At 45.8% G+C, this 18852-nt stretch overlaps 1 protein-coding gene across 1 annotated transcript in view; it reads left to right on the top strand.

The window, feature by feature from the left end:
• Window positions 1-18852, top strand: part of cnksr2a (connector enhancer of kinase suppressor of Ras 2a) — a 709037-nt gene that overhangs the window by 215206 nt on the left and 474979 nt on the right. Inside the window, exon 3 of the mRNA XM_038802429.1 lies at window positions 9772-9974. Within this exon, the coding sequence (XP_038658357.1) occupies window positions 9772-9974 (203 nt within the window). The remainder of the gene's footprint in view (window positions 1-9771; window positions 9975-18852) is intronic.

Genomic DNA, 18852 nt, shown 5'->3' with positions numbered 1-18852 from the left:
ATTTATATGATAAACGAAGGACTAGCTGCCATTTACAAATTATTTACCCTTCTTATTTGAACTTTTCTAAATCTAAAGATAGAAATTACTGTTATTCTTTATAAGTAAATTCCTCAGTGTTTCAAAGCACTCTGCACTGTGAATTGCTTTTGAAATGTTGCTTTGCAAAGCAGCAATATGCTGCACCAATCCAAAAATGTGCAGGTTAGTTGGATTGGTCATGCTAAATAGCCCTTTAATATCCAAGGATGTGTAGGTTAGGTTATGGGGATAGGGTGGGGCGGGTGGGTAGGCGGGGGAGTGGACCTGGAGGGAGTGCTCTTTCTGAGGGTCGGTGCCGGCTCAGTGGGCTGAATGGCCTCTGGGGATTCTCCGAGTTCTATGAGTAATATGACACAGCAATGAGATCAGTGACCAGTGGTCTGTTCATTTTTGATTGCACCTGCTTCTCAGGACACCGGGGGAACAGCCTGCTGTTACTCGAATAGTGCCATGGGATCTTGACCTTGCACCTGAACAATGTCCCACCTGTATGTAGGCAGTGCAATAGTACGCCTAGGTTATGAGTTTAAGTCTCAATGTTGGGCTTGAACTAAAGCAATTGACCCCAATGGGACGATGTCACCAGCTGGCACTGGGCTGAAAGCTGCTGTGGACCAATGAAATCCTGTAAATCGGGCCACTTGAGGTGTACTTGTTCCAGGTCTCAGAAATTATAACACGGCACACTTGTTAAGTGTGTACACATCCCCGGCGAATTTCTGTGAAACAAATTGTAATAGGAACATATTGGAGGCCCGGAACTTTGCTTTGGAACCTGTTTTCTCATATTTCAGCATTTAGTCAGATTCAAAGATTGTTAAGAATTTTTAGTTAAAAACTTTGAGTTCATTTTTGAATAAGGGCAGGGGTGAACTGCACTATTTTATTGTTTTTGTGTCACTGTCAGTGTCTATATACAGTTTGCCGGTATTTTTTGTCCACTGTATATTATGATCTGGAATTATTTTCATGTGGAATGGCACTGAATAGCATGTTCTCTGCAGCTCAATAACTATTTGTTGATCATTCAGAGGAGACAGTTTACAATTTACATCTCCAGGAATCATCTACCCATTACATACCATCCGCATGTTTGAAAGGAGCTTTGCATTAAAACATAGGGCGAGATTTTCGCCGAGTCCGGTCAATTCTGGAAGCTTTTAAATGCGGTGGGCAGAACCTGGAGGTCTCGCTCCCATTTCCAGCAGATGCACTTTTTTTCCCAAGATTGGGAAGGCAGCAAGGTGTGAATCACACTGAAGGAAACTTGAATTCAGCAGACCCATTTGAGCTTAGTGCTGAGTTCAAACAGACCCCATTTTGGCTGCTGCAAGGGCCTGAACATACATAATAAGACCATAAGGTATAGGCCATTCGGACCATTGAATCTGCTCTACCATTCAATCATGGCTGATATGTTTCTCATCCCCATTCTCCTGCTTTCTTCCTGTAACCCTTGATCCTCTTCTTAATCAATAATCTATCTATCTCTGTCTTAAAGACATTCAGTGGCTTGGCCTCCACAGGCTTCTGCGGCAAAGACTTCCCCAGATTCACCTCCTTCTAGCTGAAGAAATTCCTCCTCAGTTTTAAAGGATCGTTCCTTCAGTCTGAAGCCATGCCCTTGGTTTCTAATCTCTCCTATTAGTGGAAATACCTTCTCCACATTAACTCTATCTAGGCCTTTCCATATTCTGAAAGTTTCAATGAGATCCCCACTCTGCCTTCTAAACGCGATTGAGTACAGACTCAGAATCCTCAGCCGCTGCTCATATGACAAGCCCTTCATTTTCGGAATCATTCTTATGAACCTCCTCTGGACCCCTTCCAAAGCCAGCACATCCTTCCTTAGATACGAGGCTGAATACTGCTCACAATATTCCAAATGGAATCTGACCAAAGCCATATACAGCCTCAGCAGTACATCCCTTCTCTTGTATCCTAGCCCCCTCGAAATGAATGCTAACATTGCATTTGGGTTCCTAACTGCCAACTGAACCTGTATGTTGACCTTCAGAGAATCCTAAACTAGGACTCCTAAGTACGATTGTGCTTCAGATTTACGAAGCCTTTCCCCATTTAGAAAATAGTCTGTGTCTCTATTTTTCCTGTTAAAGTGCATAACCTCACACTTTTCCAAATTGTATTCTACCTGCCACTTATTTGCCCTATCTTGTGCATGTCCTTCAGCAGCCTCCCCACTTCCTCAACATGCCTGTCCCTCTACATATCTTTGTATCATCTGCAAACTTGCAACAATGACCTCAGTTCCTTCTTCAAGATTGTTAATGCATATTGTGAATAGTTGTGGTCCCAGCACTGCCCCCTGCGGAACACCACTAGTCATCAGCAGCCACCCTGAAAAAGACCCCGTTATTCCTACTCACTGCCTTCTGCCAGTCAGCCAATCCTCTATCCATGCCAATACCTTGTCGCAAACACCATGGCCTCTTATCTTATTTTGCAGATTCCAGTATGGCACCTTGCCAAAGGCGTTCTGGAAATTCAAATATATCATGCCCACTGGCTCTCCTTTGACTAACTTCCTCATTACCTCCTCAAAGAATTCTAACAGATTTGTCAGGCATGACCTCCCCTTGTTGAATTCGTGCTGACTCAGCCCTATTTTACCATGCACTTCTTTATAAGGGGCTCGAAAATCTTACCAACAACCAAAGTCAGGCTGACCGGCCTATATTATCCCATCTTCTGCCTCCCTCACGTCTTCAACAGGGGTGTTACATCAGTCATTTTTTAATCCTTCGGAATCCTCTGATGCCAGTGATTCCTGAGAGATCATCACCAATGTATCCACAATTCCCTCAGCTATCTCTTTCAGAAGCCTAGGGTGCAGTCCATCTGGTCCAGATGATTTATGCACCTTCAGACCTTTCAGCTTCCCTTTCTCCTTAGTGATGGCCACTGCAGTCATCTCTGCCCCTCTGTTCCCAATTACCACTTCTCCAGCCTCATATTTTAGTGGCCAAATGTCAATTCTTGCCTCTCTCTTATGTTTTTTATATAAAAAAACCTCTTGCAATCTGAAAAACAGGCTTAAGCTGCCAGTTAGTGTTTCAAAAAAAGTCTGCTGTTGGCCTGCTTTGATTTACAGGCAATCTTGTGTGGGTTAGAAAAGAATATAACCATGTTTGGCTGATTTTCAAAAGCTACCGTTATCTCAGCGGGGAATTCTGAGTTCACAGTTTTATTGATAGATTAAGGAAGGTCTGAAAGGTTTAGCTGTATTTGAAGTGGGTACTGATTAGACAGTTGTTTGTTTTTATAAGAGATTAACTGCTTGAGGAGATTTAAAAGTTTGGAATGGGACTCTTCATCATCAAGTTTGTAAGAGTAAGAGCCATAATAGTTTTTTTTCCTGACTCCACATGGAACCTCAGGTCTGCCCATGCTAGATGATGGGTGAGTGGCAATGGAAGTGACATGGGAGTGTATAAGGAGGCATGGGAGTTGGTATTAGCTGGTATTAGATTGCACCGGTTTAACTCCCAAGGGGCAAAGTTTAGAGGAGATGTGCGAGGCAGATTTTATTATGCAGAGGGTGGTGAGTGCCTAGAATGCATGCCTGGGGAGGTTGTGTAAGCAGATACATTAACGGCATTCAAAAGGCATCTTGACAAACTGAAGGATAGGATGGTTATAGAGGGAAGGTTTCGGCAAAGGTTGGTATCATGACCGGTGCAGGCTTGGAGGGCCGAAGGGCCTATTCCTGTGCTGTATTGTTCTTTGTATGGAGATATGAGGGCATGGGGTTAGGTGGGGTATTAGTTGGAGCAGATGGGAATGGGTGAGGGGGTGAGGAGGTGTGAAGTCCGAGGGTTAGAGAACCCAAAATTTTTAAAAACAACTGGAACAAAGCCCCATAGAATTGAACTGTGTATGCTAACCAGCCTGCCTCGCTGGCTACCTACAGTTTGCTTCTGGAGTCAGCAGGTGCAACTCTATCCTACCCCCATTCCCCTGGAGTGAAAATTGTGTTGAGCAGAGCCATTAAACTGAGCCGGCATTGCCAGTTTGCTTCAGGTCAATACTGACCCCTTTGTCACCTTTTCGCCTTGCTATTAATTATGTAAGATTGTGTTTTATTTGATCGGTTTGTATATGTAAAATAATTTGATACAGAAAATGCAATTTTATTTTATTCTCACTATTTCATTTGCTAATTTGTTCTTTGTTTAGGAGTATTATTAATATTTCAATCTGCAAAGTGAACACTTCCTGAGTCATAGAGCAAATTTAATGGCACAAAATGGCAATTCAGAGCTAACTGCTAACACCCTTCAATAGACAGCTCATGCATGCAATGAACTTTCCCGACTTTCTACTTAATCAGTCCACGGTGTAGTAAACTCATAGGAATTTTTGTGAGAACCCACCTATGATTCAGATGCAATTACCTCAAACTTTTTCTTACATTTTCCTTTTGTTGTGCCAAATAAAAGCAATTGTATTTGTGGCTGGGGAGCAACTTGGAGTTACCAGAGGGCCTGGAATTACTGCCGATTTCCATTATCCAGCTGGTGAGGTTGGTTAAAGTCACTCACTCATTTAAAAAAAAAATTTAAAGTATCCAATTATTATTCTTTTCCAATTTAGTGTGGCCAATCCACCTACCCTGCACATTTTTGGGTTGTGGGGGTGAAACCTGCGCAGGCAGGGGGAGAATGTGCAAATTCCACAAGGACAGTGACCCAGGGACGGGATTCGAACCCGGGTCCTCAGCGTCGTAAACAGCAGTGCTAACCATTGTGCCACGTGCTGCCCTCAAAAGTGCCTCACTCATAGTTACACTCATGCACTGCTCTCCAAAAGTAACGCCGCTTGCAAAGTGCTTTATGATGTATGTGATGCAGCTCTGTAAAAATCTATGCCTTTAGAAAAGCTTTGATGTCTTGAAAATTATTGAAAATTAACTTGGTGCTTCATCTTTGATAGAAGATACATTCTGTAATTCATTGGTTGTACTATTTTCCAGCTGGCAATATAGCTAACAACATTTTTAATTAGAGTTGTACTTAAATGGTCTCTAGAATGAGGGAATTTGTATCTTCAAATCACACTCAAAAATTCAAAGTATAATAAAATTATTTGTGGACTGAATCTCCAAATGCTCTCGTTGAGGCATTAAATGTGCCAAATTTGCTCCTTTTTCTCCCATGTTCATAAGGCGTAGTCCCGGATTGACCTTTTCGTGCTTAGCAGGGCGCTGATCCTGAGAGTGGTGGGTGGGGGGTGGGGGGGGGGGGGGGGGGGGAGTATTCGGCGATAGCCATTTCTGATCATGCTCCACATTTGGTGGATCTGGAGCTGGGGGAGGGGAAGGATCGACGCCCGCTGTGGAGGTTGGATGTGGAGCTTTTGGCAGAGGAGGAAGTGTGCGGTCGGATCCGTAGGGGTATCGAGGGGTATCTGGAAACCAATGACAATGGGGAGGTGCAGGTTGGGATGGTTTGGGAAGCGCTAAAGGCAGTAGTTAGAGGGGAGCTGATCTCTATTCGGGCGCACAGGGAGAGGAGGAGAGGATCGAGAGGGAGAGGCTGGTGGAGGAGATGGTCAGGGTGGATAGGAGATATGCAGACATCCCGGAGGAGGGGCTTCTGAGGGAGCGGCGCTGTCTCCAAGCGGAGTTTGACATTTTAACCACCCATAAGGCGGAGGCGCAGTGGAGGAGGGCACATTGGTGTATGAGTACGGGGAGAAGGCAAGCCGGATGTTGGCTCACCAGCTCCGGAAGTGGGAGGCAGCTGGAGAAATTGGGGGAGCCACGGATGCAGGTAGGAACTTAGTACGGGGTGGGAAGGACATCAATGGGGTGTTCAGATCCTTCTATGAGGGGCTATATCGGGCAGTACCCCCCGGGGAAGCAGGCGTGATGTATCGCTTTATGGATAAGCTGGAGTTCCCAAGAGTAGGGGACGAGCGGGTGGAGGGTTTGGGGGCCCCAATTGAGCTGGAGGAGTTGGTGGAGGCGCTGGGAAGCATGCAGACAGGGAAAGCGCCGGGGCCTGACGGGTTCTCGGTGGAATTTTATAAGAAATTTCCAGATTTGCTGGGCCCGCTGCTGGTGAGGACCCTGAATGAAGCCAGGGAGGGGGGGGCTTTGCCCCCGACGATGTCCAGGGCAATTATCTCTTTGCTCCTGAAGCGGGACAAGGACCCCCTTCAGTGTGGGTCTTATGGGCCGATCTCGCTCCTTAATGTAGATGTTAAGTTGTTGGCAAAGGTGCTGTCCAGGAGGGCGGAGGATGTGGTCCCGACGGTGATTCATGAGGGCCAAACGGGGTTTGTAAAGGGGAGACAATTGAATGCCAACGTGCGGAGGCTCCTGAATGTTATGATGATGGCGCCGGTGGTTGGGTGTCAGAAATAGTGGCGTCCATGGATGCGGAGAAAGCTTTTGATAGGGTGGAGTGGAGTTACCTGTGGGAGGTGTTGCGGAGGTTTGGGTTTGGTGAGGGGTTCATTAGCTGGGTGAGGTTGCTGTACAGCTCCCCGGTGGCGAGTGTGGTGACGAATGGGAAGAGGTCAGAGGACTTTCGGCTTTCCAGAGGGACGAGGCAGGGGTGCCCCTTGTCTCCCCTGCTCTTCGCGTTAGCAATTGAGCCCCTGGCCATGGCGCTGAGGGACTCGAAGGGTTGGAGGGGGATTGTGGAGGGGGGGGGGGGGGGGGGGAGCACCGATTGTCGCTGTATGCAGATGATCTGCTGTATGTCGTGGACCCGGCTGAGGGGATGCCAGAGGTGCTGAGGATACTTGAGGAGTTTGGGGACTTTTCAGGATATAAGCTAAATATGGGGAAAAGCGAGCTGTTTGTCCTGCACCCGGGGGGTCAGGAGAGGGAGATAGGGGAACTCCTGTTGAGGAGGGCTGCAGGGAGCTTTAGGTATCTTGGGGTCCACGTGGCTAGGACCTGGGGGGCTATGCATAGGCTTAACTTTTTGAGGCTGGTGGGGAGATGGAGGAGGAGTTCAGGAGGTGGGATGCGCTTCCGCTCTCGTTGGTGGGCAGGATCCCGAGGTTTTTGCTTCTTTTCCAGTGCCTCCCCATGTTGATCCCGAAAGCTTTTTTTAGAAGGGTGAATAAGTCGATTCTGGGGTTTGTGTGGGCGCGGAAGGCCCCGAGAGTAAGGAGGGTATTTTTGGAGCAAAGGAGGGAGGTAGGGGGCCTGGCACTGCCCAACCTGTGTGGGTATTATTGGGCGGCGAACATGGCGATGATTCGCAGGTGGGTGACGGAAGGGGAGGGTGACGCATGGAAGAGGCTGGAGGTGGCATCCTGTGTGGGTACGAGTCTGGAGGCCTTGGTGACGGCCCCACCTCCGCTCCCCCCCCGGTTAAGTGCTCCACGAGTCCGGTGGTGGTTGCGTCCCTCAAAATCTGGGGACAGTGGAGGCGGCATAGGGGGGAAGTGAAGGCCTCAGTTTGGGCCCCGATATGGGGCAATCACCGTTTTGCGCCAGGGAGAACGGGTGGGGGATTTGGGAGCTGGCACAGGGCAGGAATCAGACAGTTTGGGGACCTCTTCTTGATGGGAAGTTCGCGACTCTGGAAGAGCTGGTGGGGAAGTGGAACCTCCCCCCTGGAACGCTTTTAGGTATATGCAGGTCAGGGACTTTGTTAAGAGGCAGGTGGAGGAGTTTCCGCGGCTGCCACCAAGGAGGGTGCAGGCCAGGGTACTTTCGGGGACGTGGGTCGGGGAAGGGAAGATCTCGGCTATCTACCAACTGATGCAGGAGGAGGAGGAGGCCTCAGTAGATGAGCTCAAAGCGAAATGGGAGGAAGAGCTAGGGGAAGAGATTGAGAATGCGACGTGGTCGGACGCCCTGGAGAGGGTGAATTCTTCCTCCTCTTCCGCACGGCTCAGCCTAATTCAGCTGAAGGTGCTGCACAGGGCTCACATGACAGGGGCAAGGATGAGCCGGTTTTTCGGAGGTGTGGGAGGTGTTCGGGTGGCCCGGCAAACCATACCCAAATGTTTTGGGCATGTCCGGCTCGGGAGGGGTTTTGGAAGGGGGTGGCGGGGATTTTGTCGGAGGTGGTTAGGTCTAGGGTCAAGCCGGGCTGGGGGCTCGCGATCTTTGGGGTAGCTTCGGAGCCGGGAGTGCAGGAGGCGAGAGAGGCCGGCATTCTGGCCTTTGCGTCTCTAGTAGCCCGGCGCAGGATTCAGTTCCAGTGGAGGGATACGCGGCCCCCGAGTTCGGAGACCAGGGTCAACGACGTGGCTGGGTTCATCAAGTTGGAGAGGATGAAATTTGCCCTAAGGGGGTCGGTACAGGGGTGCTTTCGGTGGTGGCAGCACTTTCTCGATTTCCTGGCGAAGGGGTAGAGAGTGTTCGGTCTCTGCAGAAACCCGGGGGGGGGGGGGGGAGGGGGGGGGGGGTTGGGGATGGCTGGGGGGTGTGTTCTTGCGGCGGTGGGTTTGTTATGTTATTTTCTTCTTGTATTGCTATTTGTTATTATTTATTTGGGGGGGGGAAAGTGTTCTTTTCTTGTTCTGTTTTGGCGTGGAAACACGCCTTGTTTGTCTTAAATTGCGGGGAGAAAATTTGTTATTGTTATTAAAAAACTTGAATAAAAATTATTTAAAAAAATAAAAATATGCCAAATTTGTAGGTGCATATTCAGTAACTGTTATGATCTTGATAGTGACTACTGGAGACTGATGGCACACTGGATTTGCAAACTCTCCATGGTCTTCCACAAACCCTTTGTGAATTGTGCAACTCCATATGTACTCTGAATTCCTTCCCTTCACCATTGTCAAGTGTGCTTTCAGTGATCTGGACACTCAGCTCTGTAATTCCCCCTTTACACAACTCAGTCACTCTGCCTCCTTTTTCTCCTTGGACCATTTTTGAATGCCACCTATCTGACTTAACTTATTGTCATCTGTCCTAAAACTCCTTTCCTTAGCATGGTGTGTTGATTTTTGTCTGATTACTCTTCTGTGGAATACCGTAGAATATTGTTCTGCACCATGTAAATGCGTGTTGTAGTTGCTCAGAGCATGTTACGGTGATGATGGAGGAGGAGAAAAGAACAATAAGTTAATGCCCCAATGTTATTGCATTAAGTAATGCTATATTTGGAGCAGTTAATAACAATGCAACAAAGCACATTGCCTGTCGGGTCCTCTGGTGAAAAGTTTAATTTTTGAGTTTTATGTAATTATCAATCCATAAATTGCAACCTCAGTTTTGCAGATCAAAAATTTCTGCGAGAAGTTATGGCCCAAGGGTTGTATTTGAGTAGTAGGTCACATGCCGATGTCAAAGCTAATTAGTTTGTACCTGATAGTCTTGTGGATTTCCTGCTTTTCCTTTTATTGTTTAGGGACCTGAAGAGATGATAATTGCTCCATCCCCTCTTCAGTAAAATATTAATTATGTTTATGCACAACTTTTTTAAAAAAGTAAATGACAAATCTTAAATTGCACATAATTACTGTGCAATAAGAACTTGTGCTGAACTTGTTTTCATATATGGAGATGCTCGAGAGAGGTCACTTGCATATATACAAAGATATCTTCTGATTTTCGATATTAATTATGGTGTTATGTTTGAATGGCGGAACAGGAGTGTACAGAAACACACAATTTTTAAGAAGTACCATGTATAGTTCGGTGATGCTATTGCTAGGACCAAGTGCATTATTGTAATGAAATCACAGACTTACACAAAATTATTTGAGTGGTGCTTCTTTTTTTTTTAGAACTATGGTCTTGAAACCGAAAACCTCAAAACGTTATCCCACAAACTGAATGCGTCTGCCAAAAATCTGCAGAATTTTATAACTGGTCGAAGGAGGAGTGGGCATTATGATGGAAGGTCCTCCAGGAGATTGCCAAATGATTTCCTGACATCAGTGGTGGATCTCATAGGTGCTGCTAAAAGCCTTCTGGCGTGGCTGGACAGGTAATTCTGAGAATGCAGCTGTCTGGATACTCCAAGTGAAAGACTAAAACCAAATGTGCGCAAGGTTATCAGCTTGTTTGAATCAATGGAAGTTTTGGTTGCCATGACATTTAACTTTCCAATCACCCTCACTACAAATACTGCATGCCCTCCTAGGTCAAACGGTATCTTTAATTACTATTTGCAAGTTGTGGCATTCTGGGTACAGTAATGATTTAGAGATTCTTTTTAATTATGTAAAGTTCTAGAGAAACGGTATAAAGGACCTGGTTTTGAATAAGTATAATTGCTGAAATCATCTAATTTTACATCCATGATTGTACCTCAATAATGATTGAAATGTTTAAGAATTGAAACATTTCCTGTTTAAAATGCTTTATCAACATATTGTTCATTAATATTGTTTGGTTTTATTGAACTTTCCCTCTCAGGTCAGCTGTTCACCATTGTACCTCCAAGCAGGCAGCATATCCCATCATACATTTATATTATGTCAGAGTATTTCTTTTTCCCATGAAGATTGACATAGCAACTTGAAAAAAGCAAATCTTGATGTGATAATGCTATCATTCCAGAATATCTTTCTGTTAAAAAGGCTGCAGTTATAAGATGCAGAATGTAATTCAAATATTTGCAGGATTTCAAAAGTATAGGAAAGACAAGAAACCGTACATGAAGAAATACAAATTTTCACAAATGCTCAAATAACATTTGAGTTAGATGCTCAAAGTCATTTTTTTGTTTTTATAATCTTTATTGTCACAAGTAGGCTAATATTAATCGCTTATTGTCACAAGTAGGCTTAAATGAAGCTACTGTGAAACGCCCCTAGCCGCCACATTCCGGCGCTTGTTCGGGGAGGCTGGAACGGGAATTGAACCTGCGCTGCTGGTCTTGTTCTGCATTACAAGCCAGCTGTCTTGTGAAGTTACTGTAAAAAGCCCCTAGTTGCCACATTCCGGTGCCTGTTCGGGTACACAGAGGTAGAATCCAGAATGTCCAAATTACCCAACAGCATGTCTTTCTGTACTTGTGGGACTTGAGGAAACCCAAGCAGACACGGGGAGAACGTGCAGACTCTGCACAGACAGTGACCCAAGCTAGGAATTGAACTTGGGACTGTGGCGCTGTGAAGCAACATTTCTAACCACTGTGCTACCATGCCACCAATATGTGATAGTTAACACAGTCCAAGCCAGAAGCTTACCACAAACAGAAAGCGAGGAAGAACCTGTAATATCTGGTGAAACCCTTGGTTCGAATTACATTGTGGATCCTCTGGTCCTGCCATTCCAGCAACAGGAGTGGAAAGATATGTATCCCAGTATACGAAACTGCGGGTGGAAATTTCCATTCCAGAACTAAGTCCCATCATGTGCGGGAACAGGGACAAGGACTGTTTCCCACTGCGGAGGTCAGTGGGAACTCATGCTCTATTATGTGACACTGGCCTCATTAATTATGCAGTGGTGAGCTGGTTCCAATGTTTTGCGCAGAGGAGTGGGTTGAATGGCGAGCACCCCACCATCATATCCGGGCGCCATGTTTGAAATGCACCTGGATAGCAATCTACCCAACATTCACGGAGGAGATGGTCCAAAGAGAACAGAGATGACTGGCACCAAAATTCACGGATGCCTCCCTGGGCGTCCTGACCCACGAAGAGGAGGCTAGGAGGGATGTCCTCTATCCAGAGGATGGGAGAAGGAGGTTGAGCAGACAGATGAACCCAGCATGCAAGGAAGTCTCCAGGGCAGTCAGTGCTCATGGTGTCAACTAGGCAGTGAATCTGTAGAATTATTTACGGCAGAAGACTGTAGAGGCTGCGTCGTGTAGTATGTTCAATAGTGAGATAACAAAGAACAAAGAAAAGTACAGCACAGGAATAGGCCCTTTGGCCCTCCAAGCCTGTGCTGACCATGCTGCCCGTCTAAACTAAAATCTTCTACACTTCCTGGGTCCGTATCCCTCTATTCCCATCCTATTCATGTATTTGTCAAGATGTCCCTTAAATGTTACTATTGTCCCTGATTCCACCACCTCCTCCGGCAGCGAGTTCCAGACACCTACTACCCTCTGTGTAAAAGAACTTGCCTCATACATATCCTCTAAACCTTGCCCCTCGCACCTTAAACCTATGTCTCCTAGTAATTGACCCCTCTACCCTGGGAAAATGTCTCTGACTATCCACTCTGTCTATGCCCCTCATAATTTTGTAGACCTCTATCAGGTCGCCCCTCAACCTCCTTCGTTCCAGTGAGAACAAACCGAGTTTATTCAACCGCTCCTCATAGCTAATGCCCTCTATACCAGGCAACATCCTGATAAATCTCTTCTGCACCCTCTCTAAAGCCTCCACATCCTTCTGGTAGTGTGGCGAACAGAATTGAACGCTATACTCCAAATGTGGCCTAACTAAGGTTCTATACAGCTGCAACATGACTTGCCAATTCTTATCCTCAATGCCCCGGCCAAGGAAGGTAAGCATGCCATATGCCTTCTTGACTACCTTCTCCACCTGGAAGGTGCTACCCCAGAACCTTTGTGGACAAGCTGCAGCACATCAACCAGTGGGTTATTTATAAGACTGAAAGCATGAGAAAGATACTGAAACCCAATTTCTCTCAACCCCACCTTCTCTCTTTGTGTTGGAAAAGCTAAACCATAATAGGAGAGAGGGGGAGAAGATGGTAGGGGGCTGGTCAGACTTCAGAAACTTCACTGACTTGGAGCAGCTCAGCTGGCAGAGGTGGAGCATTACAGAGCCCATGGAGATTGAGAGGTTGGCTGTTGACCGCTATCCAGTTAGGATCCTTGCATATCACATTTAACCTGAGGGTCACGCATTCCTCCATATTGGAGGCAGCTCATGCAATCACTCACTCACTCACTCCTCTTTCCTGTTTCACTTACAGGTGCCAGCAGGAAGAGGACAAGGCCTGAAGGGGACAAGGCCCAAAGGAGACGAAGAAAGTGCATCTGCAGAGGTGTCACAGCGGTCACCTGCACCCTCAACCAGCGCAGATACACACATCTTGGTGAATACAGATCTGGTTTAGGCAGGGTTTCACAATCTGGTGGTCACTGCACAGACACATGTCTGCAACTGGAGGAAGCAGGGTCTGTCAAGCTCACTGGCTCACCGAGGACTACTCGGGAAGAGGTATCTACGATATCCAAGTCTCATTCCCCAGGTGCTGGTGAGGTAGCAAGAGGTAGGGAAACCTCAGACTGAGGTATCAGAGGCTCTCAACGGAGTGGCATGTGAGGCAGAGGAGTCTATCCACCCGTTCTCTGATAAAGTGTTGCTGCCCTGTGCCCACATCAAGGTCTCCATGGAGAGGGTGGGGAACGCCATGGAGAACCTGATCTAGCAGATTCTGCCAGAGATTCATGTAGATCTACACTCCATTACTGTCGCTATCCATGAGCTTTCGCAGTGATACGGAGCAGGGCACCGTAACCTTCCTCCAGGTGCTCCTTCCCCTAAAGGAGTCAAGCAGGAGTCCTCAGACACCCACAGCGATGATGGGTGGCTAGTGGATAACCCTGGAACCTTGATTCAAGACTCTGAGAGTGTCTGGCCCTTTCGAATTCCCCTTGTCGCTGACCACTTCAGCCTCATTCTCTGCGAATGCAGAAGGAGCATGTGCCCCACAGCAGGACAGCTAAAGTCAGCTGGAGTCCTCCTGGCTAGCAAGGTCATTTAAGACAACAGGGCAAATAGGTCTTCCACCTCTAATGCGGATATCTTTTGGGAAAGATAAATCAAGAAGCTTAGATTTCATGTGTGGGCTAGTTTAGCACAGTGGGCTGAACAGCTGGCTTGTAATACGGAACAAGGCCAGCAGTGTGGGTTCAATTCCTGTTCCGGCCTCCCCAAACAGGTGCCGGAATGTGGCGACTAGGGTCTTTTCACAATAACTTCATTGAAGCCTACCTGTGACAATAAACGATTATTATTATTGTTGTTGGTTGTTCGGGTGCTTTATGATTGTTAAACTTATTTCACTTTTGTAATTATGGTACACTTGCACTTTAATCATGTCTGACATGGTTTACTTATGGTAGTCCGTAAGCCTGTTTGTGCCCCACACGACAATCTTCTGAGCGACAGCCTAGTCTGGGTCTATGTCACCCCAAATCAGGCATGCGCAGGGAGACAAAGGTCTTCACCAGGGCCCTGTGAGCTAGGTGCAATAAGTCTCCCATGGAGGCCGAGCCTATTCCCTTCACAGTCTATCTGTTCCAATGACCTAGAATTGTAGGTGGCACAAGCTGGGGTTCCTGTTCAGTTATCCAGTCAAGCTGACCTGCATCAGCCATTTCCGAAGACCCAATTCCCATGTAGCATCTCGGGATCTCCACTATGATGCTCAGCAGGATTTCTTGCAGTCATGGTTGTCATTGCATTCCAGGTTGAATCTAATATATTGCCCCCACTCCCATCACACCATTACACGCTCACTCCCCTTCTCTCCATGATCATTGATATCACCAACCCCCCGTATCACTTTTGACCCTCCCCACAGTTACTCTTTGACTCCCTCCCATCATCCTCCATCCCATGCAGGTCAAATTCGAAGTCCCCTACATCACAGCACCCTCATCCTCACATCCTACCAGCTCCCACTACCTTCTTCAACCCTCACCATCCATTCATATTTTGAATCCCTGAGTTTGCCCCCCAAGGACACATGTATGAACACCACAGATTCCTCTCTCTGAACCCCATTTCCTCTCTTCTCCCTCATAGCTGTTCACACCTGAAAGCACAACCACTCCCCACTTCGCACTCCAGCAGAGCCCTTCCCACCCTCCGGCTCCATGCCGCCTGACCTCTTCAACAACCCCCCCCCCATATTTCTGTTTTTCCTCTGCCACCTCCAAACTCCCATCTTCTTGGCACCCACAGCTGGTCCCATCTCACGTCTCATTCCTCCCCTCCTCGTCTAATGTCGCCAGCACCCCCCCCCCCCCCCCCCAACCACTCAGCACAGACAATCACCGCACAGTAGGACATCCTTCAGCCATCCACCTGCAGCTTGAAGACCAGCTCCTGGAAGATGCTGCAGCTTGAAGATCCACATGGTTGATGCTCCAACCAGCTATTGCTGCACATGTCCAGTCTCTGGAAGGCTCCATCTTCGATCCCGAACTCCGGAAGCTGGTCCAGGTACTTTTCAGGTGCGTTCCGACATGTACACTACATGTTGGTCCAGACATGTTCTGGATTGGTGTGATATCCCACTGGAGACGTGGACGATTGGGCTGGGGCCTGGGAGGTGGTGTGCGTGTGGCTGCTACTGGTCGGACCTCTTAACATCCACTTAATGGGTGTTATGATCCCAGTTGGTGTTATGACTAGACAGGCCAATCCTAGAATGGAACCCTGGCTCAAAAGTCTGTAACTTTTACTTTTTGTTTTAAAAGTGTGGAGGAATGGAGTCACAGGGCCACTAATTAGTATTAACAGCAAGAAAAGACATTTATTAAACATAAAAAGTTGGATTATGATACAATACCTTTACTCTCCCTTTAACTTAACAAATATGCACAATTTGTAAGGTTAACACAGACTACAAAGTATATCTGAAGTTACAATGGCCTCAGCAACACAAAGGCCCTTTCAGGTCACAGACTGGATGTGGTCAAATATACTGTCCACTCTGACCCCAATTGAATGTCTGTAGATTTCCCCTAAAATTCTCCCACCATCCCCCCTCCCCCCCCCCCCCCCCCCCCCCCCCACCGATGATTGTCACATGAGAGTTTCCAACCTCCACTCCTCAAAAAATACACTTTAAAATCTTTTTCCACAACAATATTTTCCATTAGTGATTTCCATTCTGAAATCCAGTCAAGTGTTTCCAAATTTATCTTTCAAACAAAGCTTCCACTCCCCATTAAAAATTAATCCAGTATCCAATTTTTATACCTCCTCTTTAGGATTTTTTTTGTCTTCACTGCTATACCAATGGTTCACAATTACTTTAATTCTCGATTCCCAAACTCTTAAAAATGGCATTAAACCTTTGATTTACCTCTGAAGTCTGCTTTCCCACATTAGCTCTGGTAACAGCAGACTGACAACACTTTGTCCGCATCTCACTTGAAGTCTCCTCTGAACAATGTCTCGGTTTCACTTCTCTTAACTTCAATCTTTTTAAGACATTCTTTCTGTCCCAATTCCCTAGTTATCTGGCCTGCATCTGGTTCCTTGGCCCTCTTTGCAGCTCCCTTGCCCTGCCCAGTTGTTGTTCCCCTGGCAGAGTTAATATGATCAGTGCTCAATCTTGAACTGCAATATATTTTGCTAAAACTAAATTCAAAAAAATCTTAAAACCTTAAAAGGCCCCCAGTTGCTAAGCAACCATTGCTACTTCTGTCAGCCTCTCTTTACTCTTCACCTTGTAACCCTCTCTAAGCACAATAGAAACACAGTTGGAATTGAAAAGAACCCCCATACATACAAACACCTTTGTCCAGAATGAATCTAACAATAGGTTTTACCCTTCCAGGCACAGAAACATTAAATTGAGCCCACTTAAAACTGTGCCTCATTTCTAATGTTTACCAATACAAATATAAATCCCTTCAAACTACCTTTGTTTTCTTAACATGGGAGGCAAATTGGTTTCATGCCAGCCACTTGAAGGAATGGCAACCGGCCATGGCAGGTGAGAGCACAAGATCCTACCATCATTTTACACCGACAGGAAAATTATTTTTCATTTCCTACCACATTACCCCTCCCCCAGCTTATCCACCATTAAACCTACAGCAGAGGGGACTGGAAAATTCCAGCCCCTGACTCCAGGATGGGCTTTGTTTTCTTCCAGCATCTGGTTTGCAGATGAATAAACTTGGTCTCAACAGCAACCTTTGGTGACACGTTTCTCCATATAACAACACCACTAACGAGAGAGTAACACCACTATTGCTCGAGTAACATTATCACCGATGTTGGTTGCAAGGTCAGAGAATTTGATAAACGCTCTATAAATTGTTTGACATCTATAGACTTTACACGTATCCAACATTTTTGGAAGCCACAGATGCCCCCTCCTTAGAAATGTATGTATCTCTCAAGACGATATCTGTAAATTGTTTTAATCCAGAGCCTAAAGAAAAATACTTTGAAAGTTCCATTTAAAATTAGGTTGTCTGAAATTCCATAATAAAACTAAATTGAGTAAATTTTCAGTATGGGTGCAGATGTCACTGCTGTTGACTGCTTTTTTACACTTGGGAAATTAATTATGCATTAATTAAAAGTCAAAATTCGGGCTAAAAGTTTTCAATAGCTTTTGTTTCAAGTCGTACTGATAGTTTTCAACTTTATTCTAGTTTTGATAAATCCACTTTTAATGAACCCACTTCTGAAATTGGTAAATCTTTGAAAAAAATAATTGTGGAAGACTGCTGGTGCAGGTAATGACAAGACCATTGCTCCCATCGATAACCTCAATGGTATTAATAGTTCAATAACATTGACAGGTGAAGATCAAAGTTAAATGAAATGTGGGTGGTTACTTCATTGATTGCTTGCAGTTGATCACTGATGGCTATTAAAGTTTTGACCCAAAGAGTGAACTTTTTTAGCCAGCAGATGATGAAGTGCCACAAGTACTTTTTGAATTTTGCAGTTTTACGAGTGACGAGCACAGTATGCTACAGTAATGGTAGTGCCATGAATGGCTTGTGTTTGATATACAACATACTCTGTGCTTTAGCTGTTCAGTTGTATTCATGTTCGTAAAAGCCAGTCCTCGACTTTATGACTTTCGAGTTACAATGAACTGCACCCAGGGCATTTATAAATTTGCACGCTGTTTTCAATGCTGCTTTCAACATTCTGCACCACCCATTTTTTACATTTTTGGGTCAACTACCCCAAACATGCCCGTGGAAGTGGAGAAACCTCCCATTTACATGAACATCTCACCCCTATAAGTATGCCAGCACCACGATAAGCTCATTATAGAATCACCACAGTGCAGAAGGAGGTCATTTGGCCCATCGTGTCTGCTCCAAATCTCTGAAAGAACAGCCTACCTAGGCCCACGCCCCCACCCTATCCCTGTAACAGAACAACCCACCTTTTGGACACTAGTGGGAAATTTAGCATGGTCAATCCACCTAACCTGCACACCTTTGGACTGTGGGAAGAAACCAGAGCACCATGCAGGCATGGGGAAAGCACACAAACTCCACACAGACAGTGACCCAAAGCTAGAATTGAACCTGGGTCTTGGTGCTGTGAGGCAGCAATGCTAGCCACTGTGCCACCCATTTCCACCATGCTGCCCATGTGGTTTAGTCTCCTACAGTGACTTGTTGGCAGACTAACAGCTTCAGAAAAGTGAACTTCCACCTGAGACCACCAAGCAGATACACAAAAAAAAACCCGAAGGACTGGACATTGATACGTGTACACAAACTTATCACCCATGTTTAAATTGTACTTGTGAGGAAATTTGGTTCCGATTTATGAAGTTTCGACTTCGGATGTGGTTTTCAGGAACCAAGTATGTTGCAAATCTGAGGATTGCCTATAATCTCTATAGTCTTATTAAAATCAAATTCCTTTTTCATGGAAATACAGCTGTCTTTTTTTAACCATTGAATAGTTTGTGTAATGTTTCAAAAATTTATTTGCTTATACATGTGCATTTAGATGAAAGTGAAAAACTTCAAAGTCATTGACTGGTCTGCCCATAAAGACAATCTTCTCCTTTAGTTTTCCCGTGTGCGAGTGTCTTAATTTGAATAAAAAGCCCTTGAATAGTTACTATTATGTTGCATTGGGCATATCCTTTTATACAATGTCCTTTGAAGACAAAATCTCACCACACTTCAATTTTTATATTTTACA

Source organism: Scyliorhinus canicula, chromosome 7 (assembly GCF_902713615.1).
Source record: "Scyliorhinus canicula chromosome 7, sScyCan1.1, whole genome shotgun sequence".
In the NCBI taxonomy this organism is placed as follows: Eukaryota; Metazoa; Chordata; class Chondrichthyes; order Carcharhiniformes; family Scyliorhinidae; genus Scyliorhinus; species Scyliorhinus canicula.
This window is presented reverse-complemented; position numbering and strand designations above follow the sequence as displayed.